The sequence below is a fragment of the Morus notabilis genome, unplaced genomic scaffold (assembly GCF_000414095.1).
Source record: "Morus notabilis unplaced genomic scaffold, ASM41409v2 Scaffold611, whole genome shotgun sequence".
Taxonomy (NCBI): domain Eukaryota; kingdom Viridiplantae; phylum Streptophyta; class Magnoliopsida; order Rosales; family Moraceae; genus Morus; species Morus notabilis.
This window is the reverse complement of record NW_010359585.1, coordinates 105,097-133,055: the sequence shown is the minus strand read 5'-3', so window position 1 is coordinate 133,055 and position 27,959 is coordinate 105,097. Positions and strand designations below refer to the sequence as shown.

The window sequence follows — 27,959 nt, the reverse complement described above, 5'->3', positions numbered from 1 at the left end:
TCTCTCAAAACAAACGCACCCGAATCATTTTTTTCTCCGAGCTATTGACTGTTTAGCCTTCCAAGGAAGGGCCCAAGAAAAATTCGGTTTGTCGGTATTATCATTACTATTTCTTTTTCGTTAATTAAAGTAAAATGAAAAATGGGAAAACGGAATTACCGCGTACTCTGAGGTGGGAATACAAATGATCAGAGAAGTGAGAAAGCTAAGAACTGAAAAGAACCAAGAGAGAGAGAGAGAGAGAGAGAGAGAGAGAGAGAGAGAGAGGAAATAGAGATAGCCAATAGGATTGGGAATGGCAGAGGCGAAGGCCAAGGATTCTAGTACCTCTATCGGCAATCATTCCAATTCCAATTCCAATCCCAATTCCAATTCGATGGCCGATCCGACGTCGTCTCAGGAGGACCGCCCTGTCCGAGTCTACGCCGACGGGATCTACGATCTCTTCCACTCCGGCCACGCTCGCTCTCTTGAGCAAGCCAAGAAATCGTAATTTTCTGGTTTTCTTTTCTTTTCTTTTTGTTTGTTTGTTCCTCGTTTGATCTGCTTTAGTCTTTTTCGTTCTCTCTTATCATTTGCAGGAAATTTTGCCATAAATTGTAGGATTTCTGTAATTCATGGATCGGTTTTGTCCTTAATCTTATAGGAACAATATTGATTAACACGTTATTAGTTTTGATTCCGAGAATTATTGGATGTAGTGTTTAATCTTCTATTTCTATGGAATTTCTTCTCTGTGTTTGTTATTTCAATCGTAATTTGATTGTTGGACTATCTATTTACATAATTGTTATTTCTTTGTTATTACTTTTTTTTTTCCGTCTCTTTATCAGTACCCAATATAAAGAAAACTGTTTTTGTAACTTTGAGCACATTTTTGTTTTGGGTTAAACTCATATTTAGTCCCCGAACTATATACCAAATATTTATCAGATTGTACCAAATTAGTTCTTTCATCCATCCATTGTTAAAATGTCAACAGAAAAATGCACGATTTTCTTCTAAACCCTCGTGACAGGACATGCAACCTTACAACACTAAATTGTGATCCTCACGTACCTTTTTATTTTTATTTTTTTTCAAGACTTTGAGAGTCGGATGGAGAGAATTACTAATTTTGGGTAATTTGATAGATTAGAGACTCGTTATTGGACGGTTTAAAAGTCAATATCGAAATGGAATTTGGCCTGTAGTATTAACTCTTTTATTTTCGTCCTAATACTTTATTTAGCCAGTTTTGCAAATTGTGGCATTTAAATCCTCTATGTTGCACTGAATCCTAAATATAATGGCAGAGGATTAAATAGGATTTTCTAGAAAAGTAGCGATATTTACTGTAATCTGCTTACATGCACTAATCTTTTATTGATCTACTTGTGGATTCAGATTCCTTAATACCTATCTGCTTGTTGGATGTTGCAATGATGAAACCACGCACAAGTATAAAGGAAAAACTGTTATGACCGAGTCTGAACGTTATGAATCTCTCCGTCATTGCAAGTGTGATCCTTTTCCTCTAATTTGATTTTCATTTGTTAAAAAGTGTCGTGTCATTTGGCAGAGGCATTGTGTATTAAGGAATGTCATTTGCCTATTTGTGTAATGGGGAAAGTGGGTCTTCTTGTTTTTGTTGTGCAGATGGGTGGATGAAGTCATTCCTGATGCACCTTGGGTGATCTCACAAGAATTTCTTGATAAGCACAATATTGACTATGTGGCTCATGACTCACTTCCGTAAGGATAATGAACTCAGATTTCCGTACTTGGGCCTAAGAGTTGCTATATGTTTTTGGTGAATGGAATAGTTCAAGATGATGATAGAATAGTCTATTTAATTTATTTTGTTTGGTGTTTTGTATATTGAAAAGATATGGCTTATCTTAAGTGTTATACATGTATAAAAGCATTGTAGATAGATTTTATAGTTATTCTGTTTGTTCATTATATGATGCTATCAAATGACTAAGCATTTAGAGATTGAATAATCTTTGATGGATTCTACAGTTATGCGGATGCCAGTGGAGCTGCAAACGATGTTTATGAATTTGTATGTTTTCTACATAGCTTTCTTCTTCGTTCTCTTTTCTTTATTTATTTTATCCTTTAAGGGTAATTACTTACCCAAACAATTGTTGTAGGTTAAAAAGATCGGGAAGTTTAAGGAAACGAAACGAACAGAAGGGATTTCTACATCAGACATTATAATGAGAATAGTAAAAGATTATAACCAGTATGTTATGAGAAACTTGGATCGTGGATACACAAGGAAAGAGCTTGGTGTTAGCTATGTGAAGGCATGATCTCATTTCCATGTTATTTTCTTTCGTCTTAGTTTCTGACAAAATGATTTGTGTTGTTGGTTCTCTTTTCAATTGAGTTATTTGCACATGTGAAAGGAACTTATTTTGGTCTCTCTTGATACAAACAGGAAAAGCGATTAAGGGTGAACATGAGATTAAAGAAATTACAAGAGAAAGTGAAGGAACAACAGGAGAAAGTGGGAGAAAAGGTATGTCTGCTTCTTGTGCCATGCAATTTTGATGTTGTAAGTACATAATGCAATGACAGAACGATGAATAGCTTAGTTTTCTAGGTTTCAGAATTCAAGATGTGTGGGGATGAAGAATGAATCAAGACAAAACGAAGTTGTTTGGCTTAATGGAAAACGACGACGTTTTAATAAAAGTAGGAAAAGTACAAAGGCCCTGCAGAAGATTAGACTGCACGAAAGTTTTACTAAAGGAAAAGATCTTCAGGTCAGGAATTTAGAAGCTGACGTGGACGAATCTTTAGTAAAGGAAGTTTAGAATAAGGATTGAAAACCTATAAATACCTGTACCCCTATAGAAAGGGGTCTTTTCTAGCCATTTGAGAAATTCTTACTAGAAATTAGAGAGAGAGAGAGAGAGAATTAGAAAATGACATTGAGAAGGAAAGTTAGAAGTTGTAAAAGTAAAGGGGAACCAAATATAAAGTTCCCAACAAGAAGGCACAAATGAAAAGCCCGAATGGGAGAAGGCCTGAATGGAAGCCTTATTGGGAAACTTAAGATTATGTTCCCAGCGAGAAATTCCGAATAAAAAGCGCGAAGGAAAATGTCACTGGGAAGTTTGAGTGGGAATTGACTGGATGAAAATCTCACTGGGAAGTTTGAGTAACATTCCTAGTGGGAAAGGCCGGATGAGAATATCCGAATGAGAAAGGCCTGAGTGAGAATTGACCGAACGAAATTCTCATTGGGAAGTTTGAGTAAAGTTCCTAGTGAGATAGCCCAGACAAGATAGCCCGAGTGGGAATTGACTGAGTGAAAATCTCACTGGGAAGTTTGAGTAAAGTTCCTAGTGGGAAAGGCCGGATGAGAATATCTGAATGAGAAAGGTCGAATGAGAATAAGATTGGAAAACTTAATATGTGATGATTCAAATGAAAAATGTTCGAACGAAAAGTTTCAGTCGGAAGCAAAAATAAAAGCTTCAAATGAGAATTGTTAAATAAAGTCTAAATGGAAAATGACTGGCATGAAGCTTTGAAGAACTCAAAAGTTCCCTTTGGAGCATTGAAAGCTCAAATAGATGATTTGTCCTAGAAAATTCTAAGCTCATTTTTATGGTTCAAGTTTAAAGGATGTGAACTATAGCGTGTAAGAATTTTGTTAGTTTAAGTTCATTCAGAATTTAGATTATGAAATGAGAAGAACGTTAGCAAAATTCAAAATCTGGCAAAATATACAAAAAGAAAGTGCAAAGACATATAGAATTGCGCATTCATTGGAATAAAAGCAAACAAATTCTGAAATTCAAAAGAAATAGTTCAAAATTTACAAAGACAAGAACAAAATAAAGTTGAGGCTATATGATAGAAAATTAGACAGAAGTCAAAATCTATTTCTTATGCAGAAAGATTAGGTTGGCAACATCAACTGAGTCCAACGGAAGACCAAGAAGTGCAGAATGATCGTTGCCATCTTTAACTTCTCTCTATCAACTGAAAGGGAACCTTGAGCCAAGCCATAAATGAAGTAGCCCAAAGCTGTGCTTGCCTGAGTTCGCTGCAGTTCAGAAACGTCAACTTGAAGCTGAGCATTCTCTGCAGATAATTGGCCTAGTGCAGTCGAATCAGAGGAAGAGGTAGGCATTTCCTCTTCAAGATCGCGGATAATGATGGTTAACTCTTGAACCCTGCAGTTGGAAATTTCTTCTTTCTTGTGAGAAATAGATTCTTTGAGTAAAACTTCGCTCAGTTGAATTCTTAAAGTGCCAATTTCTTCATTATTCGAAGCCAACATTTCTTTCAATGCACTTTCACGAGCGGAAAGCTCTGTGGCCGTACTCTGCAAATCATCATTTTCCTTCTGATAATCAGTTAGAGTTGACTTCAACTGGGAAGTTTCTTTGCTGAATTTGTCCGAATTGGCATCTAATAGTGATTGCAACTTCAGGATAGTAGCTTCAGCTTCATGAAGATGATACTTTGCAGGTTCCAATCTAAAATTGGCTTCCGTGAGTTCTTTTTCCAAAGAATGGATCTTGAAGGCAGCTGTAAGCATGATAACATCAAATTGAGAATGAAGCTGAAATGAGAGTGAAGCGTAAATCCAAATATAAGTACAGGGGTAAGATGAGAGAATGATGTAAAATTAAAGATCGGAAAGCATTTAATTGACGAAATTTGCTTGAAGAAGAGGACCGGAAGAAAAATCAGCGACTGGAGCTGAACTTGAAGACATGGAGGTTGTGGGAAGAGCCAATTCCCTTCTAACACTAGAAGAAGTTGGAGCAGATTCACTTTTGGGGGATGAAGGAATGTAACGGTTTGATGTAGTAAAAATGGCCTTTCGATTAAAGGAAGGGTTAATGCCGCTCACAGGATTAATGTCTTCACTAACAATAGAGGAAGTTGGGAATGGTTGAGAATCAATATTAAAAATTGAATCAAACCATTTATTTGGGGATTAAGTGGTGTAACTATGGAAGCAAAAATAGGCTGTGGAGCATCTGGAGTAGCAAGGAACGGGTTGGATGGAAGAATAGGAGATTGTGATAAGCTCTGTACAACTGGAGTAGACAAAAGAGGCTGAAAAATAATTGGGGAAAGAATTTGGGAACTAACAGGCGGAAGTTCTTAAGACCCTTGGCAAGAATGTGAATCAATTGTTGGAGGTCGAGAAAACCCCTGGGAAGTATCTTCAGAGACCTTTTGCTTCTTCTTGGATGGTTTAGAAGTGTGGCTTAATAGAAAACGACGACGTTTTAATAAAAGTAGGAAAAGTACAAAAGGCCCTGCAGAAGATTTAGTCACACGGAAGATTAGACCGCACAAAAATTTTACTGAAGGAAAAGATCTTCAGGTCAGGAACTTAGAAGCTGACGTGTACAAATCTTTAGTAAAGGAAGTTCAAAACAAGGATTGAAAACCTATGAAAAAATGTACCCCTACGAGAAAGGGATCTTTTTTGGGCCATTTGAGAAATTCTTACTAGAAATTAGTGAGAGAAAAAGATCAGTTCTTGAGAATTTGGAGAGATAATTCTTGAGAACTCTGAGTTTTGGAGTTGGAGACAGAATTTGACTTCAACAAGTTGTTTGTTTGCTAAGCATCCATGTATACCTCCATTGTATATTAGCTGCTCACTGCTTTTAAAAATGATGTGGATCAACTTCAGAATTATCTTCTCAATTTCTTGGTGCTTATTTACTTTATAAACGGCTATAAAATGCACTTATCCTAGTGACATTATTGATGTTATCCTCTCTGATGCTTCTGTGGTTTTTGCGTATCATGTTTCTATATGATGCTATAGTAAATCGGTGCATATTCATTGTGACTATCGATGTAGTATCTTTCCTTTTATTGCAGTGCACCTAAACATGGTTCCCATAGTTAATCGCACTTTTATTCTGCTCATATCTGGTATCCAAATGAACTTAGAATTGTGGAATTGGCTTGTTAATTGGAGTGTAGATCAATATCTTTCTAATAACCTCAGCCCATTCTTAATTTAAGGAGTTATTATTATATTCTAGTAACATGATTATACATAGGCTATTTATGTACATACACATACATGTGTATATATATATGTATATATATTATATTTGATTTTTAGAAGCGTGTCATGCATCTTGTTGATGCTAGGCTACTTATTTGCTCTTGATGTTGTTGCCTAGATCTTGTTTGATATAGACAGAAGCTATTATTAGCTCATCTAGACTGCACAATGGGTCTTCAACGGTGGAAGATGATCTTTTTGATAAGAAAAAAGAATTTACTGATAAAATTAAATATGTAGAATACAAGAGAAAAGAGGATAAGGTATCCTCTTCCTAGGACACTAGAGAAACAAAAACGTATTTAAAACCAAACATGATTCCAAATTAGAAGCCAATCACATCTTTCCAATTCAAAACAAGCAAAGTAAAAGGAAAATTGAAAATTCTTAAAGGTTTTGTCAGAAGATGCCCAAAGGGATGCTGTGAACTTTCTCATAAAGATCATTGATATCCGTCTCTCTTTCTTCAAAGATTCTAGCATTCCTTTCCGACCATAAAGTCCAAATAACCTACAACACCATGCATTTCCATAGCACTCTAGCTATTTTATTTAGTTACACGCCTGTCAACTCCTTCAAAACCGAGCTATAGTGAGCCGGGAACACCCTGAAGACTCCAACTTCTAATATGAATTTCTGCCAGACCGGGACAATGCAACAATAATTGATCAATGGATTCATCACTCGCCCTACAGAGAACACACCAAGAAGGGGATAGAGCCCTATGGGGGTTTCGCTTATGCACCAAGCCACAAGTATTTAATTTCCCAAGCGCAACCAACCAAGCGAAAACTTTAATTCTATGGGGGACACTAGACTTCCAAATGAATTTGAAGGATTAAAAATTAAAAATATCAGGCATGTTTACTAGAGCAGCAAAGAAAGATTGGCATGAGAAACCCTTAGAATAACACAACCAAACTCTCTGATCAGAATTAGTTGGCTGAAGAGGACATGAATTGTTTAATTGAAGTAAAGAAGTCAAATCCTCTGTTTCTCTATCGTCAAGACCTCTTCTAAAACCAAGATTTGAATTCTGATCACCATTATCGGATAGTAAGCGAACTTGTGCTACTGAAGCATTAGGAAGATCCGAGATTCTAAAAAGACGGGGAAATAAAACTTGCAAAGACTCATTTTCACACCATCTGTCTTTCCAAAACAATATTTTAATCCCATTCCCAACTCTCATTTTAGTGTTTTGAAGGCAGATACCCAACCCCTGAGAGATGGATTTCTAAAAGATCCCCAGTTACAAGGTTCGAGTCCCAGCCATTTGCTTGTAGCCCATATTTACTAATAACAACTTTAGCCCACAAAGAATTTTGTTCCATTGGAAATCTCCAAAGCCATTTTCCTAGTAGAGCCATGTTCTTCTTCTTCAAATTCCTAATACTTTTCCTTGCTTCTCGATACAACCTCCCAAGCCACCAAACTCCTTGAATTGTCTCCCTCCTGGTTTTCCAAGAGAAAGTTTCTCATCTTTCTCTCCAAAATCTCCACAACCGACCCGGGGATCCGAAACAAAGACAAGTAATAAATAGGGATATTTGCGAGGACTGATTGAATTAGAGTTAATCTCCCTCCCTTTGATAAAAAGGCCTTCTTCCAACCATCCAACCTTTTCCCCACCTTATCAATGACGGGGAACCAGAATTCTAAAGACAACACATTTCCTCCCAATGGCAAACCCAAATACTTCAAAGGCCACTCACCAACTTCACACCCTAAAGCTACCGCAACTTCTTGAACTGAAGATTCCTCTAAATTCATGCCCACCACTATACTCTTGCCCATATTAATCTTCAATCCCGAGCAAGAAGTGAAGAACTTTAAAATTGCATTGACCTTCATGATGTTGCCTACACTCAAGTCTAGCAAAAACAATGTATCGTCAGCAAGCTATAGATGTGACACTGAAACCGCCTCTCTTCCAATTAAGAATCCTCCCACCACACCCAATTCGAGAGCTTTGTCCATTAGTCTACCCAATACGTCCGCTACTAGGGTGAAAAGAAAAGGAGATAGTGGATCTCCTTGTCTTAGTCCCCTTGAGGCTCCAAATCTTCCTCTAGGTCTTCCATTACTCATAATCGAGTAGTTGGCCGATGATAGACATCCATGCATCCAAAGCCTCCATTTGTCACCAAAACCCTTCTTCTCCAACTCCTCGTCTAGAAATCTCCATCTCACATGGTCGTAGGCTTTTTCAAAATCTACTTTGAACACCAATCCTTTTTTCTTCTTTGACTAATATTCCTCCACTGCCTCATTTGCGTGAGCACCACATCTAAAATCTGCCTCTCTTTCACAAATGCACCCTGCGATGTTGAAATTGTATCACTAAGCACCTCTCTCAATCTGTTTGCCAATACTTTTGCTATGATCTTGTAGAGATCTGTCACCAAACTGATTGGCTTGTAATCCTTCAATCTTCTAGAATCTGTATGAATTGATCACACCATTACGACTTTAAGCAAGTTTCCTTTCACCACACCCCAACACTCTTGAAAAAAGCCTGCAGTAAGCGATTTATCCTTGTCACTACTAAAGACCGCCAATTTGACTTCCTCCTCCTCAAAAGGTCTCTCAAGCCACCGTGCCTTGTCCTCCGGAATCACATTCCAATCCAGCCCATCAAAAGACCAAGAACCTACTTACTCCTCTTTGAACAGCCTCTCATAAAACGAGATAATCTCACCTTCAATCTCCTCTTTGTTCTCCAATACCGTATCATCATCCCTTTCCAACCTTATGATTGCAATTTTGTACTTCCTATTGCTTAACAACTTGTGAAATAGCTTCGTATTAGCATCCCACTCCTTAATCCATCCAAATTTCATCTTTTGCTTCTAAGCTATCATCTCCTTAAAAATTATTTCTTCAAGTCTATTCCTTAGGATTCTTCTTTCCTCCCTCTCTTCTTCGTTCAAAAAATTGTCCTCCCCCTTGCTATCCAGCCTTTCAATTTTCTCCATGAGCTCACTTTTTTGCAAAATTCATGTCCCCGAATGACTCCCTATTCCAAACCTTGATTTTATCCTTCAACTCTTTCAGATTCTCCATAAATTTGAAACCTTCCCAACCCCGCTGGATGCATGTTTTCCCACCATACTTTGACTTCTCTTTTAAAACTTGGATGGTCTAACCACATGTTTTCAAACCGAAAAGGGGTTGGTCCTGATAAGCCACCCATCCGTTTTACTTATGTTCGGCGGCGATTCCACGGGAAGGAACCTGCAAGCGTAGGAGAGCATGATGGGACAGTGTGCAGAGTAATGGATCTTCAGAAGAAAGAGGAAGGAGCTGAGCTGGCAATTGGGAAGGATTGGGTTATGAAAAGTTAGTTAGTTAGGCCTCGGAGTCAGTGTCGAGATCCTGAAAAATAGGCATTGGTTAGTTTCAGGAGAGAATAAAAAGAAGAGAGGAAAAGGGGAGAAGGGAGCTTATTCCTGAGTGTATTTTGTTGTGAGATTTGGGAGTGCAAGGGATCACTCGAACACCCCCATATCCACCGTTCTATGTACCCAAATTTCAGCCATTAATTCTAATACCGAGTTTTTCTTACCTTCCATCTTGTGTGATTTGTGTTAAAGTCGGTTTCGATCTTATCAGGTCCCCACTTAATCGGCTCAGTAAACAGAATTAGAGGGAAATGATCCAAGCATGCTCTTATTCCCACCTCTCGCCTAACCTCCTTGAATGGACTTTCCCAGCCACTTGTGACTAAGAATCTGTCAATTCTACTTTTAGCCACATCCTGTCTAAAGTTCGACCATGTGAATTTAGAATTTGACAAAACTAAACCCCCCAGTTCCCCCTCCCTTATGAATTTGTCGAACACCTTCATACTTCTTGTAACTCTACCTACCGTAAGTTTCTTATGGCTGAATCTAGTGATATTGAAGTGTCCCCCGACACACCAATTTGACTCACAAATCGAATTCAACCCCACCAATTCATCCCAAAACAAGGTTCTTTCTCTATAGGAATTAGGCCCATACACCCCGGACAACCACCAAGAATAAACTCCTCTCTATATCTTGATTGACACCGAGAATTGTCCAATCAAACTTTCACTTGTATCGCCCTATTATCATACCAAATAACTACAATACCTCCCGACCTACCCACTGATGGAAGAGCCGTCCAACTCCGATATCTTCTTTTCCACAAACTCCCAATGATTCTTTTGTTCAAAACTTCTTTTTTAGTCTCTTGCAATATAACTAAGTCCGGCTTTAATCTATTCAAAGTCTCCTTTATCACTCTTTTTCTAGCCGAACCTATACTCCTTACATTCCATGAAACAATTTTCATTGATATTTTCTTTTACTCCCCTGATTTCTACCTTCCTTATTATAGTTGAGACTACTTTCCAAGTTTCTAAGTTCCCTGAGGCCTCTCTTTGGCTTGCAATGTCTAACAATTTCTGAGTTTTTTGGATCCTTATACTATATCCTTTCTACTACCCTGTGAATCACATCCCACTACTCCTTAGACAAGGCTATAATTGGTTGGGCTTGATGATTATCTTCCAATAACTCCCGGCTCCTCTCCATTGTGTTTATCCTTGAATATGCTCCGATTGGAATTAGGCTAGGACTTTCACCATTGTAACTATCCCTGACTCTAGGGTCTACAGAATTGGGAATCCCGTGGTTGATTTCATACCCCAGACTTAGGTTGTTTGTAGGAATTTGACTCTCACTCTCTACCCCATTCCCATCCCGAAATTGATCAATTGAATTAAAGAATTCTCTAAAGTAGGTTTATGCGAAGGATCACTTACCTGTTCTCTGGCCGAAGGGTCTCCCCCATCTGGCTGTTATTCGAACAGTCTTGGTATATCTTCCACTATATCTGCTTCACTTTCTCCGACTGGGATCTCCTCCGAATTTGAAAGGTAGGAGCCTTCATATCCTATATCCTTTGAGTCTTCATTGCCGCTCTCTAACGTAAACCAGAATTGATAGACATCCAGAATTTCTTCTTCCTCTCCCAATCCGTCTTCCTGCAGTTTTAATCTGCATTCCTCAATGCCCGTCTCCTCTAGGAAAGCCTATCTGTAAGCTCTTCTCTTCTTATTCTTGAAATAATCTATGTGAGCATAGCCCCTTTGATCTTGGAGAATCTATGCTTTCTTTTTCTTCCCGATCTCCATACTAATTGAGTGATATCTGGCTATTTCCTTTTTTAATTCCTTCTATCTCCTTGTTGAAAGATATCGTTTTGATTTCTCCCTTCTTAAAGTTGTATTTGCCTTTGGGTCTCAATCAGTTCCATCTATCTCCTTCAAATGCCCTATTTTTTCCGCTGATGTCGTCCAATGCAAGGCACCGAGTATGTTGTTGGGCTTAAGTGATCAACATTTTTTTTCTCCGTCTAGACTCCTTAGGGCCGAATTCACTTTCCTGGGCTTGCTGCTATAATCCAGGCCCAAGTTTAATGGGCTGTTATTTACCCCATCTATTTTTTCCTTAAGGCATCTTATTTCTAATTGACTATCCATCTCCTCTTCGTAGAACTGTATCATATTCAAAGCTTCAATTCTTTTATCCATCTGTATTGTAGGCCCCACAGAGGCATTTAATATGAGCGCACGAGAATTCGTTTCTTCTTCCTCCCCTCCTTTTTTGAGATCTTCTTTGCTGTCCCCGAAAATTCCCCTACGTTTTTGTACTTTCCAAATTTTTTGGGGTTTCATTCCTCTGCTTCTATCCTTTTTTTTTAATCCACGTTGTACCCTTCCTCTCGTAGGATAGCTTCCACGTATGATTCTGTATGTTACATCATTACCTTCTCTAGTGTCTGTAACGCTTCTGAGAATCATACCTTCAGTGATGTAACCCAGGCCATCTTCATAATTTCTTAAGTTGAAGAGGCCAAGATGAATTTTGGCCCTTTGGCATGGAACTTCTAGGATTGGCTGCATAAGACCCTTCTTGGGACCCCTGATTTTAATCTTTGCAAATTGAAGGAAAGTCTGGTTTAGAGTTTCTGGAGCTATTTGGCAAGCCTTCACATGCCTCTCCGACAATCTTTAGGCAGTGAATGTTCCACAAATTGAGAGGAAGACCATCTATGCCTATCCAGCAATTCCTGGCTTCTATCTGAACCTGGTCCCAATGCGAACACATTGACCATGGTTCCATTTTTGCAAGATACTTCCTGTTTTGGTACAAAGATTTTCCTTCGAGTAGCTTTTCTGATCTCCTTTTCGTCTTGACACCACGTCACTGCCCTGTTTGCTGCTAATGGAACCACTTTGGTCCTCCTCGGCCTTTCTTCTACAGCAAAATTTGATCTTATCCCAACTGTTCTCCAATATGTTTTTGTAAATGACCACTGCTTTCTTCCATGACTTCACTATGTTGCTGTCGTTGCCTTCCAAACAAGGTTCTCTATAGTCTTGTACTCCTTTCTCTTCTCCAAACTTTTACTTATGAATCAGGCATGGAGCATTTCCATACCGCTGTTCTTCTTTTCCTTGCGCTAACTCTTGCTTCTGAAAGTGACGTTTTTCATTTTTTGTTCTAGCCTCTTTGACTCTTCGTCTATCTGGAAAGAAGTTCGCCGTTCCCAAAAGTATATTGAGTTTATTCATGAGAATGCGCCATCCAGTCTTCTTGCTATCACCAAGTAGAATTATGTTTTTCACAACTCCCCCAATTTATCCTTGTAATCTTCAGATTATCCCTTCTCACATTCTTAAGAACCTCGATGATCACCACATATTTTGTTCCATTAAACTTCTTCCTAAAACCTTCGACTTTCTCCTTGCTGCAGATGATTTACAATGTTTGACAGATCCATGTTACTGCATCTAAATAAACTGAAATGAAGAAACTTGAGCTCCTATTTAATTCTTCTAATCTCATTGAACCACCATCACTGCTTAAACAAATCCTAAATCTTTTGGAATGAATTCTAAATTCATGAAAGAACCGGTTCAAAATTAACCTCACCATACTAGTGCTATAGAAGAGACATATGCGTGACTCTTAAAATTCTAGAGAGAAGAGAGAGCTATAGACTAGTAATTTTGTACTTGTGAGGAAGTTTGTTGTTGCGATATTTACGTAAGTGCATAGGTCGTAAAAGTAATAATGTGACTAAAAAGTGGAATATCTTCCCAATAGGATTGAATTTTCGAGAATTAAACTATGTACCGTGAGTGTTCGTGACTAAATTTTATCTAGGCAACCGAAATCGAGTGAATTAAGTATTTTAAGCAATAAAAGCAAAGTAATTGAACTAATTAAGCCATAAAATAAGATTTAACAAAATACGTAACTAAATATCAAAATTACGGATGGAAATAACAATAATAATGGAGTTCTAGGGGTCTTGATTTCGCTTCGCTCTCCCTAGGTCTTCCTATTTAGTGGTTGCCAATTAATCTAACTCAATTCATTAATCTAAGGTTTCTAAATTAATCTCACTACCCCTCCCGAGCGTCAAGTAAGACAAAATGTGCAAATAAACAAGCCAATATCCCTATCTAACTTGGGTAAACACATTCATTAAGCTCAACCTTTCAATGATTATCTATGCATTTGATCACCTCTCAGTCTCACAATTACCAAGATTCTCATAACAATTACCTACGTGTTGATCACCTCCCGGTCTCACAACATTAGATTGTGCTTCCCTATACCGACATTCGAACTAATCTCTCCCGAGCATCAACCCAAATATCAAAGAAACTAGTCTATTTTCCAATCAAACTAGAGGCATTAAGTTCAAGAGAAACACAAATGATTTGAGTCAAGATTTCATTAACAACCAACTAAATATCCATAACAAAGTGCAAGCTAGCTACATCAAGGCCCTAGATTAGAAATCTAGCCACACATAGTCAAATCCATAAGCATAATTATCTTCAAAATCATAAAAGCAACCATGTTACAATAATCCAATTACAATTTTCAAATGAAAATCAAAATAAAAAGGTAGAGATTAAGAGGAAACTAGAGTAGAGTGATCTTCAAGGCTTCAATCTTCAAGAGTCTTCCAAGATGTCTCCAAGAAAATCCTCCAATTTTAGCCTCCAAGCTCTTTCTTGTTCTTGAAGTTTATGCCTCAAATCCTCCTTGATAAGTGTGCCCCTTAAAATTAGGATTTTTGTGTCTTAGTGGTCTCTCCTAGGCCATCCAAATCCGATCAAGGCCCAAAAATGACCCAAACTTCAATCAGCTCGGCACAGGCGCGCGCCGGTCCATTCTACCAGGGAGCGCTGATGGTGTGCCCTTCTTGATGGCGTGCCCGTGCCATTATGTTGTGCGGGCGCGCGCCTCTTGTTGCTAGGAAGGGACCTTTGTGCCCCTTTTTGCTTGGTTTGCTCCAAATTTTGATCCAATTTCTACATTAAGAAATATCGATTTACATAGTTTCTGTTAGGCTGAAAACACATTTTGATTGAAAACGTTCATTTCAGTCCATTATACTAAATTTTGTTTACTAGCTTAACACTTAAGAGAATGATAAATTAAAAATCATTAAACTCTTCACAAAATTTTATATTTATGCAAGAAGTTCACATTTTTCACTTTTTTAGATTATGCCCCCCTTGAAATAAAACCCTAGCTCCACCATTGCTGTTAGTACAATGTTTGTATAAACTTTGTAATATGCTTCAGCTGGTTAAGACTAGTGCTATATATGTCTGCTTAGTATTTGAAAGGACATCTAAAAGAAAATTCATTTTTGGAAGGGAGCATTGATTTAGGAGGCAACGTCTTCTGCAATTGAAGAAATCAGTAAATGAAATCTAATAGAATCATCTTCTCTTTGCCTTATTCTGCTTGTCAAGTAAAATGATACGTTCTCACTTTGATTCTGATGGGTACCGACCTGCAATGAACAATTCCTAGTAGCTAACACACACCAAAACTAACCAAACACAAGAATAATTGAGAAAGGAGAGCTGAGAATGTCTCAGAGCTCTCAACTGATATTAGCTATGGAAGCAAAAGAATTACAAGTCCCACAGCTTCGAGGTGCCGTTACCTCCACCCACTAATTCCCTATCTCACTCCTAGCATCTAACTCTTTTATTCATGATTCGGTTAGGCCACTAACAGAATTTCCCATGTGACCAATCATCAAGTGACACACCTGTAGCTTAGGTATTTGGGCCCTTCTTGGGCCTCCTGGAATACACATTACCAAACCGAACATTCCTAACACTTCCCCCCTCTATGACATGCACCTTGTCCCCAAGGTGGAATGTCGGAAACTGAGCTCCTGACTCCCATGTGTTTTCAAACGAGGCCAAACCCTGCCACTTAATGAGGACTTCGTGGTCGCCGTTGAGCAGCTTGTGGCTGGCTATGACTTCTTCAGGTTGCACTTGAAGCTCACCATCGGCACTAAGAGGAAAGTAGGAAAATCACTAATAGATGCTTATGCTATGATGGCCTTGCGTAGTTGGGAAATGTGGAAAACAAGGTGGATCTTTGCAGTGGAAGGAAGATCTAACTTGTAGGCAACTGCTCCCACTTGCTCCCGCACACAGAATGGACCATAGAAACGGGGGCTGAGCTTTTCATTCGGCCGACGGGCCAGCGAACGTAGTCGGTAGGTTGCAATTTTAGGTAGACCAACTCACCCTCCTGAAAAGTGACATCGCGCCTTCGCTGGTCAGCTTTGCTTCTTCATGCGATCCTGGGCCTTGAGAAGATTCTTCTTGAGTTCCTGAAGGATGGAATTGCGTTCCCTTAGTTGCTGATTCACGTCCTCCACAGGGGAGGGATCATCCGTAAACTTCAAGGGAGTTGGGGGGTCTCGGCCATACAGAGCACGAAAGGGTGTTATTCCCGCCAAAGACTGGAAGGTGGTATTGAACCAATATTCAGCCCACATCACCCACTTGGGCCACGTCCCTGGTTTGCCTGCAGTGAAACACCGTAAGTAGGTCTCCAAACACCTATTAACCACCTCCGTTTGCCCATCCGTTTGTGGGTGGTAAGCGGAGCTAAGTTTTAGCTGTGTCCCGGCTTGCTTGAATAGTTCGGACCAAAATTAGCTAATGAACACGCGATCATGATCGGAAACAATTGACCTTGGAAATCTGTGCAGGCGGACCACCTCGCGAATAAACAAAGTGGCTACTTCTCTAGCCGTGTAGGGGTGGCATAAGGAAAGAAAGTGGCTGTACTTGGATAACCGGTCAATGACACCCAAGATCGTATCCATTCCATGAGTTTTCGGCAGCCCTCCAATGAAGTCAATAAAGATGTCCTCCCAAACCTGTTGAGGGATGGGAAGTGGTTGTAAGAGGCCGGCGAGGGTAAGAGAACAGTACTTGTTGCGTTGGCACACATCGCAGGCAGCGACATACTCTTGGACGTCCCTTATGATGCCATCCCAATAGAGCACCTGAGAAATTCGCTTGTAGGTGCGAAAGAACCCGGAGTGACCCCCTGTCGGAGTTGAGTGAAATTCAACCAATAGTAGGAGAATTTTGGAAGACGTTTTGGGAAGTACCTAGTGTCCCCGATGAGTCAGATATCCCCTACTCACTTGGTAATCTGGATGGCTGTGTGGGTCAACGAGAAGGTCCTGAATGATACGGCAGAGGTTGGCATCCTCCTGTACCTCACACTCCAGCTCTTCCCAACCTGCAAAGGAAGCAATAGAGATGGCGGCCAACTCATGAAGATTGGCCTTCCGTGATAGTGCATCCGCCACTCGGTTAGAAGTTCTTGTCTTGTACCTAATTTCGAAATCAAAGCTCATTAATTTTGACACCCATTTCGGGTATTCTCCTTTAATAAGCCGTTGCTCCAGGAGATATTTTAAACTTTTTTGGTCAGTTTTGATGATAAAGTGTCTCCTGAGAAGGTAGTGGCGCCACTTTGTTACTGCCAAAACAATAGCCATAAGTTCCCTTTCATAAACCGAACGGGCTTGGGCCCTTTTTTACAAGGCTTGGCTCCAAAATGCCACTGGCTGGCCCCCTTGCATAAGGACTGCTCCCACACTAAAGCCTGATGCATCCGTTTCAAGCTCAAAAGGAGTGCTAAAATCCGGGAGGGTTAATACAAGCAGGGTGGTCATGGTCGTTTTTAGACCCTCAAAAGTCGCTTGTGCTGCGGAGTTCCACCCAAAAGACTCCTTTTTAAGCAGCTGAGTCAGTGGGGCAGCCAGCGCGCCATAACCTTTTACGAACTGGCAGTAATAACCGGTCAAGCCAAGGAATCCCTGAAGCTCCTTGATGTTCTGAGGTACTGACCAGTCCGCGACATGAACAATTTTACTGGGGTCAGCAACTACTCCCTCGCTCGAGATGATATGGCCTAAGTAATCGATGCTAGTCTGCCCAAACTTGCACTTTTACCGTTTAAAACCAAATTGTTTGCTGCTAATAGTTCAAAGGTAGTCCGCAGGTGACTCATGTGGGATGATAGGTCAGGACTATAGACTAAGATGTTGTCGAAAAACACTCATGAATTTTCGCAAATGTGGACGAAAAATATCATTCATAAGGCTCTGGAAAGTGGACGGGGCATTACATAAACTGAAGGGCATTACCTTGAACTCGTAGTGGCCATCGTGAGTTCGGAATGCCGTCTTGGCTTGGTCAGTCTCCATTACTTGGATCTAATGGTAACCCGATTTGAGGTCATGTTTAGAGAAGATCCTACTGCCTCCTAACTCATCAAGGAGTTCATCCACTGCTGGAATAGGGAATTTATCTTTGATGGTGATTTTATTTAGTGCGCGATAGTCCACGCAAAATCGCAATCCACCGTCTTTCTTAACGAGCAGGACAGGGTTCGAAAAGGGGTTGTTGCTAGGCCGGATAATGCCTGCTTGTAACATCTCGGCCACAAGCTTTTCAATTTCCGTCTTTTGCGAGTAGGGATACCTGTAGGGCCGAACGTTCGGGGGTGACGCGCCACTGACCAAAAGAATGCGGTGGTCTTGGTCCCTTGGATGGGGAAATTCCGTTGGGGCTAGAAAAAGGGTGCCAAATTCATGGATGATGCTGTGTAAACCTGCCGGCACTGCGGAAGGGGGGCTAGGTACCTCCGGTTGGATTGCTTGCAGTTCCACGAGTGCTCCCTATTCAGCTTGTAGTAACATCTTCATAATAGCCTTAAGAGGGGCCTGTTGTTTGGTGTAAGCTGGATTGCCGTGGAAGGTGACTAGTTGGCCCTCAATGGAACACTTCATTATGAGTTGCTGCCAATTAAAACAAACATCCCCAAGCGGTTTCATCCAAGCCACGCCCAAAATCACTTCCGGCACGCCCAAGGGAAAAGGGAAAAAATCTTGAGTGATACAAACCCCTTGTATTTCCAATGGAAGGCTTTGGCAGATCCCGCTTCCTCCTTGTCGCACTCCATCCCCCATCTTAACTTGAAACGGCTTCGTAGGAGTTACCGGTAAACCGAGCTCCTCCACTAACCGTTACGAGATAAAATTATGCAACTCTCCTCCGTTGATAAGGACCATGACTCCCTGTACGTTCCCTTTTAGCTTCAAGGTTTGGTTGCCGGTTATCCCCACTAGCGAGCTTAAGGAAAGCTCCATTTGGGCATTCTCAATACTCTCTTCCTCCCCCGTCGCGTTCTCAATCAGTGGTTCCTCTTCTTCTTTCTCAGTCTCAGCAATGATCACCACGTTGAGGGGTTTATTCGCACACTGATGGTCGGGGTGAAACTTCTCATCGCAGCGGAAACAAAAACCCTTCTTTCTCCTCTCTTAGGCTTCGGCTTCTGTCAAACGGCGATGAAAAGGGTCTTTCCGGCGTGGGAAGGGTGTCGGAGGAGTGTGGTTCGAAGGAGGAGTGTTGGGTGAGTTGTGGAATGGCGGTGGTTTCATTCCCTCGTTCACTGCCACTTTAGGGTTAAAGGGAACACGTGTGGGTTCTAGGGTCTGCATGGGCCACGTGACAGCCTCCACCGACCCATAACTTTTCTGAGTATTCCATGCCATTCCTCCTTGGAATTTCTGTTCCAAAGCCCCGCCCAATTCCTAGTTCTTCTCCTCAATTCTCTGGGCCACTTCCATCAGGTCTAGCAAGGTTGGTGTGTGGGCCAACCGTAATTCGGCCCAAACTTCCGTTTTCAACCCATGGAGGAAAGCTCTCATGAACTCGTCGAACGCCTCCAGCAGCGGCGCCGACAGCCTCTCAAAGTGGCCACGGTATTCTCCCACGGTCCCCGTCTGCTTGATGCTCATGAGCCCCTCGTATTGGTTGCCCGCCATGGACGGTCGAAAACGCTGAAGCATGGTGGACTTGAACTCGGCCCAGGTACGTATCGGAGCACGCGCCCCCAGCCACTGAAAAAAATCCAGTGTTGCGTTATCGAGGTGCATGGTGGCAGCGGCTAACTTCTCTCCCTTCGGCGTACTATTGACGTAGAAGAATTGCTCCGCCATAAAGAACCACGCATGTGGCTCGTATCCTATGAAAAACGGCAGCTCCAGTTTCTGAGGACTTGCAAACCCCGCTCCTGCCATAATTTCCGGTGGTTGGTGAGCTTTCACGCCCCCTGATGCTTAATATTTTTGTATAATAAATTTCCACAAGCGTACGGTGTCAAGTTTTGAGTATAAGGTGAGTGAGTATCGTCTTCACAGGGATTGGGTTTATGATTGCCGTTAAGTACCGTGATTATTGTAACTTAACTTTATCTAGGCAACCTAATAAGATGATAATTGAGAACAAAAACAAAATAAATATAAGAATAAAAATAAAGTATCTATACACAAATGGTCTAAGGACTTGATTTTGCTTTATTATTTCTATGTTCATCATATTATGTAATCGCTAATCAATTCCGTTCAATTCATTAATCAAGGCTCTAATGTCATCTCGCAACTTCTCTTGAGTGCCTCACAAGAAATTGTATTTAAATACCAAAAATAATATTCATATTCGAAATGACTATTTAAACACAAATTAAGCTTCGCTCGCCTCTCGGCCTCACAACGACCTAAATCCTAATATGATTATCTAACCGTTGATCTCCTCTCGGTCTCACAATAACCTAGACTATGTTTCTCAAATCTAGATAAAGAACTCAATCTCTCTCGAGCATCAAATTCGCAATCTAAAAATCATCTAACTTATCGGCCAAATAAATTATAAGCATTAAGCATAGAGAAACATAAATGAATTGAAAACGAAATTAAATTAACAATCAACAAAATATTCAAAACATAGTTCAAATAAAACTACATCAAGTCCTAGATTTAATGTCTAGCTCAACATGAAAAAATAGATGAAAGAAGATAAAACCCAATATCCATTAAAGAGCTTAGGACCTCCAAGATGAAGGATTTCGATCTCTTTTTGATGTTTTCTTCAGATTTTCAGGCTCCTTTTTCGCAAGTGGCATCTCTTTCCTTTTATACTACAACATTTCGGAGCTAGGGTTTTATACGCGCGCTGTAGCCTGCGTGAAAACGCGGTGCGGCGCGCGTTTTTGTAAGAGGATCCCGCTGCTGCAGGTTGGGGCGAGCTGCAGCGCACGGCAGCGGCCATTGGACGCGCTGCAGCGCGCGGGACAGCTTCTGGAGCGCGCCTGGGTGTGGGGTGCGGGCGTGCAGGGGGCCAGGGCGCGGGCGCGCGCCCCATTCTGACTTGTGGTTCCCTTTGCGCGCTGGAGCCCGCTTTCTTGCATTCCAAAGCTTCATCTTTTGTGCCTTAAAATTCTCTTTCGCCTCCTCTTGCCATTGATTCACAAGTTGGGCAAATATTCTTTTTTTTTTTCATGGAATATCATCCAAGTTCGCATTTATTTCTAATTCCTATAAAAAGCATACAAAATACATTAAACTAACAAAAATGCTTGAAGACTTACAAATATTCAAGCTTAAAAGTACTTGATTTGTTGGTAGAAATACCCCTCATCAAATACCCCAAAACTCAAACATTTGCTTATCCTCAAGCAAAAGAAAAGAAAGAAAAAGAAAACACAAATCAAGTACTAAGACACAAACGAAAAAAAGTTTGAGTTTCGTATCGAGTCAACAACTGTGCATGTATCTCCAAAGCCACATAATGCTCTAAGCTAAAAAAAAATACAAACATTGAGATTATCTTGAATTTCAACATCAAGCATCAATTTCACTCCACTCAAGACTCTCAAAGTGTAAGTGTGCACAATCAATCTCAATCAACCAAATAAAATCCGAATAGACCTATGTGTCAAGGAGACTATGAGTGATATCTTAATAAGAACAACCATAGGCCCATTTTTCGTGTCACTCTCCACTAATAAAGGTTCACTTGTCATTGATCAAAAGGACTTTTGAGGGTTGTAATATATGGCTAGGGTAAAAGTAGGATGAGATTTGAATTTTTTGGCTCAAGTCACCTTAGGCATGTATCACAACTCATGGATCTCACATGATTTCCAAGAAAAGAAAAAAAAAATATTTTACCAACTCTTCATTTCATCATACATTCACTTTCAATCGAACCCAGCTTTCAATCGAACCCAAAAAGAAATAAATACCACAAAATTTTGAGAAATAAAGACCACACCCCCAAACTCAAAATCAACATTGTCCCCAATGTTGTAAAGAAATGGAAATGGTAACTCAATTCCTCATCCGATTAACTCTTATTATTATTATTATTATTATTATTTTACTATTTTTTTCTCTTTTTTTTCGTGTTTTTTTTTTTTTTTTTTGAATAGAGAATGAAAAACAACACGAGCCAATCCACTAATGATTTTCCAAACATAACCCACACTTGCTCTCAATCTTAGCGTTTAATGCAATCATGCCTAGTAGTGATGGGTTTAGGAAGTGAGAATGCATTTGGTGGTTTGGATGTACAAACATGGGTGATGAACGAAATAAGCAATATGGCTCAAAGGGGGTAAACAAATGATGAATTTTCTTTTCAAGGGTTAGTTTCAAAGGCCCAATCGATCCAAATAAAATGCCTTAATCTTCTCTTCAATGATACTAAACCAACAATTTCGCCTCAAGTTTCACTCAAATGGGTTCTAATGTTCATGAGATATCAAAGTCTACCTAATGCACATAAATGTTCTCCAAATACTCAAAAGATCAAGTGATCATGATTCATGGTGCTCAAAAGTAGAGACGTGCTCAAAAGTAGAGACGTCCTCAAAAGTAGAGAATCAAGAGTGAATTTCAATCAATGCGAGTCAAGCACACAGAAATCTCAATGAAATACATTTCAAAAGACCTAAGAAAGCATCAAGTGATTATACTCATCATTATTATCTAGTCATTTCATCTCAACAAAACTCACAATTTATTCAAATGACCTAAAAGAAAAGCGAGTAAAAACATGACCAAAAGAACACAACTCAATGGAGACAAGTCATAACAACCAACTCACAAGTAATGCTCAAAATCCACTGAAACCAACCACAAAGTGTCTCACCCCCAAACTCAATATCCAACAATCTTTAAAAAAAATAATAAGGGAATAAGAACACGTACCGGGAAGGCGAGACAATCTCGCCTCCTAGTATGGTTGGCGATGATGTACCGGGCATGATGGCATAAGCTCGGGTTGGGGCGGGGCTCTCCTCCATAAATTGCATCTTTAGGCTCAATTATTCCTATGCCAAGCCAACTCTTCAAAGAGTGGCTTTCGCCCATAGTACGTGTCATACAACACAACGTACGGGTCTTGATTCTTTACACCCTCAAGCTTGGCGAGATTTGGCAGTTTTCGGCTCATTTGCTCAACTCGACTCGGTGCCGGCATATGCGCTTGGTTGGCATGGAAGAACGGCGCACTAGATGGTGGGGGAGTTGCCAGCCACATTGGGTCTTCATAAATGTGATCTTTCTCAACCGGGGGTGGCACGACAATGGGGGTCTCGAGGGATTGAGACTCATTAACATCTTCTTGAAAATTTTCACTAACCAATTCTTGAGTCTCCTCCTCTTTCAAATAGCCATCTTCAAATAACTCTCAATCCTCCTCTTGTGTTTCTCTATTCATGGCGTTAGTAGATTCATCTGGAAGCAGTTTCAACCTAAACAACTCTGCTAGATTTGTCTTCATTTCCTCGTGAAGTTGGTCGAGCGCCTCCATCCTCTCTAACTTCTCTATGCGGAGTCTTGTCTCCTCCGAAAATTGAGCGACAAGGTCTTCAAGTGAGGTAGAAAACTCTGCTTGGTGACGGGGGGTGTCAAGCCATGGCTCCGAAATGTTGGAGCTATCCTCAAAACTGTGGTGGTTTGTTGAAGACCTCCCATACCGATAGTTAACATTGGCCATGTCTTCCAACCACCAATAAGCTTCATCCACGGATAGTTGGTGAAAGGAGATGGTACCATTTCCTCTTTCCACTCACATTCTTGTTGCGGCATCTAACCCGTCGAGGAAGATTTGTAGTTGCACCTCCCTCGGGAAACCATGGTCGGGAAACTGAATGAGCTGCTCCTTGTATCTCTCCCAAGCACTAAAAAATGGTTCGGAGTCTCGTTGAGCAAATCTTAAGAGGACTTGTCGATCAACCATCTCCAAGTACCTCATAACACAAAAGAAAACAAAAATAAAACAAAAGATTAAAAATGAGAAATAAAAGCCTAAATTAAAATCAAGTTATGTACTCACAATATTAACAACAATTTAAAATGCCAATTCCCGGCAACGGCGCCAAAAACTTGTAATATTTTTTTTTTGTATAATAAATTTTCGCAAGCGTACGGTGTCAAGTTTTGAGTATATGGTGAGTGAGTATCGTCTCCACAGGGATTGGGTTTAGAATTGCCGTTAAGTACCGTGATTATTGTAACTTAACTTTATCTAGGCAACCTAATAAGATGATAATTGAGAACAAACACAAAATAAATATAAGAATAAAAATAAAGTATCTATACACAAATGGTCTAGGGACTTGATTTCGCTTTATTATTCCTATGTTCATCATATTATGTAATCGCTAATCAATTCCGTTCAATTCATTAATCAAGGCTCTAATGTCATCTCGCAACCTCTCTCGAGTGCCTCACAAGAAATTGTAATTAAATACCCAAAACAATATCCCTATTCGAAATGACTATTTAAACACAAATTAAGCTTCGCCTTTAGAATTAGAAAATAGGAATATTGATCGCCTCTCGGCCTCACAACGACTTAAATTCTAATTTGATTATCTAACCGTTGATCTCCTCTCGGTCTCACAACAACCTAGACTATGTTTCTCAAATCTAGATAAAGAACTCAATCTCTCTCGAGCATCAAATTCGCAATCTAAAAATCATCTAACTCATTGGCCAGATAAATTAGAAGCATTAAGCATAGAGAAACATAAATGAATTGAAAACGAAATTAAATTAACAATCAACAAAATATTCAAAATATAGTTCAAATAAAACTACATCAAGTCCTAGATTTAATGTCTAGCTCACATGGAAAAATAGATGAAAGAAGATAAAACCCAATATCCATTGAAGAACTTCCAAGGACCTCCAAGATGAAGGATTTCAGTCTCCTTTTGATGTTTTCTTCAGATTTTCGGGCTCCCTTTTCTCAAGTGGCATCTATTTCCTTTTATACTACAATATTTCGGAGCTAGGGTTTCATACGCGCGCTGCAGCCTGTGTGAAAACGCACTGCGGCGCGCGTTTTTGGACGAGGCGCGCCGAGCAGCATTTGGGCGCGCTGCAGCGCCCATTGGACGCGCTGCAACGCGCGGGACAGCTTCTTGCGCGCGGGCGTGGGCGCGCAGCGGGCCAGGGCGCGGGCGCGCGCCCCATTCTGACTTGTGGCTCTCTTTTGTGCCCTAAAATCCTCTTTCGCCTCCTCTTGCCATTGATTAACAAGTTGGGCAAATATTCTTCTTTTCTTCATGCAAGATCATCCAAGTTCGCATTTATTTATAATTCCTATAAAAAGCATACAAAAGACATTAAACTAACAAAAATGCTTGAAGACTTACAAATATTCAAGCTTAAAAGTACTTGATTTGTTGGTAGAAATACCCCTCATCACCCCCCTCGCGATCCTCTGCGGAACTCCCTCCGGTCACTCCTGGGGATGAGGACGACTATGCCTGCAACTTGCCTTTCTCCATTGTCAGTTTTGCAACAACGATGTCCTGCAACTGCGAGAACCCGATATGCATCTTGAGCATCATTTCTCACATGGCCGCTATGTCGGTCTGGTAGTTCGTCATTTCCTCTTCAATAGCGCTCAGGTTTTTCTCTACGATATCAAGGCTTCCCTCCATTCTCGTGTTTCCCATATCCAGGTATCGAGGCTCTGATACCATATTGATGGGTACCGACCTACAATGAACAATTCCTAGCAGCTAACACACACCAAAACTAACCAAACACAAGAGAATAATTGAGAAAGGAGAGCTGAGAATGTCTCAAAGCTCTAAACTGATATTAGCTATGGAAGCAAAAGAATTACAAGTCCCACAGCTTCGAGGCGCTGCTACCTCCACCTACTAATTCCCTACCTCACTCCTAGCATCTAGCTCTTTTATTCATGATTTAGTTAGGCCACTAACAGAATTTCCCATGTGACCAATCATCAAGTGACACCTGTAGTTTAGGTATTTGGGCCCTTCTTGGGCCTCCTGGAATGCACATTACCAAACCGAACGTTCCTAACAGATTCTTTCTGAGGTAGTAAAGAACATCAATTGTATTTGTAGCAAAAGAAACAGAGATTAATTTGAGTGACAACAATCATATGGCAATTTTTTTTAATTACTGTTGAACGAACTATACACGTATATGTATAATAGCTAATATATATGTATGTATATATATCTTCTGTATGCTTGTTGATAATAAGCTCTAATTCTTGTATGTGTTTGATTTCTGTATGTTCTTGCCTTCTATTTTAGATTCAAACTGTTGCTAAAACTGCGGGCATGCATCGTAATGAGTGGGTGGAAAATGCTGATCGGTTGGTTGCTGGGTTTCTAGAGATGTTTGAAGAAGGCTGCCACAAAATGGTAAATTACGCATAGCATCAATTTTCACTCATTGGATTTCTGGAGTCCTAATGGCCCAGTTTTTATCTTTCTCAGGGCACAGCCATCAGGGAACGAATTCAAGAGCGCTTGGGGCAGCAATCAAGAGACTGGAAACATCTGCTACAAAATGGCAAGGGTGACATTGACGATGAGGAGTATTACTACGATGATGATGAGACCGATGATGAAGAGGAATATTATTATGACGATGAAGAATACTACGACGAGGAAGATGAGGAAAGCGAGAAAGAAAAGAAGTAGGTATGCATTTTCATGTTTGCTGGATAAGTTTTAGTTCGAACGCAGAATGTGCCATTTGCTCTTGGTATTTCTGTAAAATGCTATCCGATAGCTATGGATGGTGGTGAAAGTTTCTTTGTTTTCGCACAGGAGAATTTATTTTGAACCTTATTCTTTTATGTAATTTACGTATTCATCTTTAGCGTGGCTGAAATATCTTCACATCTTGTAACACAGGTATACCATACCATGTACATGAAATGTTGTTTGTGTACGTGTTTTGCAAACAAATTAGGCCTAATTTTGAGTTCGTGTTAAGTTTTATTTGGCTTCTGTGTAAAGAACCTAATAAGAACCAATTTACAGCATTACAATTTAGAGTTGATTTTTGTTATTAAGAGTTTAATGTAAGAAATAGTACTGTTAAGAACATTAGATGTAGGGCTTCAAATAAACGCTTGCTTCTCCTTATTTTATTTTCTTTCTAGTTTTCTAGATAACTTTATTATCTTTTATTTTCCTTTCTAATCTCAAGTAAAAAAACTGTTATAGCTGAGGAATTTTAAGATATTTGCTACTCCGACTTATCTCTTGAGTTTTGGAAAGATAGATTGGTCGATCACAATTTGTTTCGACTATTATTGTTAGATTTGGTGGTCTATAACTAATTGACTTAGTGGCAAACCATTAATATATTTTTAGTAATTTTAAATTAGTACCTCGACGTTTTAAAAAATTATTTTTAGTACTTTAAGGTCATTTTTAGAAGGTAAAATATCAAAATTACCCTTCTCATTAATTAACAAAAAAATTAATAATAAATTTAAAAAATTCTGAATTTTTTTTAAACATTTAAATTTTTTTAAAAAAAAAGCATAATGCTTTAAATTAAAAATAATTTTATATGAATTTTTTCTTAATTTATTAGTTTTTAATAAAGTAATGAGAATGATAAATTTAATATTTTACATCTTAAAAAATAATTTCAAAATATTAAAATATAATTTTTTAAAACGTCAAGTTATTAATTTAAAATTATTAAAACACAAGGTGTTAAAAGATAATTATACTAAAACACTAGATATCAAAATAAAATTTTTCCCAACTAATATTTGGCATTAATTTACTCGACAATCAGCGATACACTAGTTGTAATTTGAGTGACAGACAATTGTAAAGTATCATTTTAGAAAAAGAAAACAAGTAAGACAAATAAGTTTTTAGGTCTTTAGCTATCCTGTTTTTTTGTTTCTCCAACCACCAGCCGCCTCATTACATCTAGCCTTCGTAGCCCGACAGGATCTCTTCGTCTTCGTTGTTGTTCTGCAATCACTCTTCACCAGCGGAACATACTTTTATTTGTTATTATATTATTTAAAAAAAAAATTGACTAGTAAGTAGACACAAGGGTTTTTTTTTTTTTTTTTTTTTTTTTTTTTTTTTTTTTCAGATGTTAAATTTTTAAATATTAGTTCCTTTTCTTGATTTCTTATTCTTTTAAGAGTTTACCAGAACTGTAGCTAATTAATACGGAAACAAAATTTCAAAAATAAAACATGAAACATGTGCTTAACTAACTTCACCTAAAATTTTATAAAAGGTTTATTTTTCTTTTTTTGAAAAAACAAAAATTGTACTTGCTTCGAATAATTTATACAATCTAATCGATGAACAAATTTGTTCACGCCAGTAAATTTTTAGGAGTAAGCAAAGCT

General features: G+C 39.4%; 1 protein-coding gene across 1 annotated transcript; it reads left to right on the top strand.

The window, feature by feature from the left end:
- Positions 1–36: 36 nt before the first annotated feature.
- LOC21392658 (choline-phosphate cytidylyltransferase 2) lies at positions 37–26,683 on the top strand. The gene is made up of 8 exons (XM_024163425.1): positions 37–489; positions 1,387–1,500; positions 1,639–1,734; positions 2,005–2,047; positions 2,139–2,294; positions 2,429–2,509; positions 25,873–25,983; positions 26,059–26,683. Exons 1-8 carry the CDS (start codon positions 296–298, stop codon positions 26,263–26,265), a joined length of 1,002 nt encoding a protein of 333 aa, XP_024019193.1. The 5' UTR covers positions 37–295; the 3' UTR covers positions 26,266–26,683.
- Positions 26,684–27,959: the final 1,276 nt, after the last annotated feature.

Bases quoted from the DNA above. Each gene is read 5' to 3' on its own strand.
- LOC21392658 (XM_024163425.1), top strand. From the start codon at position 296: ATGGCAGAGGCGAAGGCCAAGGATTCTAGTACCTCTATCGGCAATCAT. The intron at 1,735-2,004 runs GTAAGGATAATG...TGGATTCTACAG, and splicing joins GTGGCTCATGACTCACTTCC to TTATGCGGATGCCAGTGGAG. The intron at 2,295-2,428 runs GCATGATCTCAT...TGATACAAACAG, and splicing joins TTGGTGTTAGCTATGTGAAG to GAAAAGCGATTAAGGGTGAA.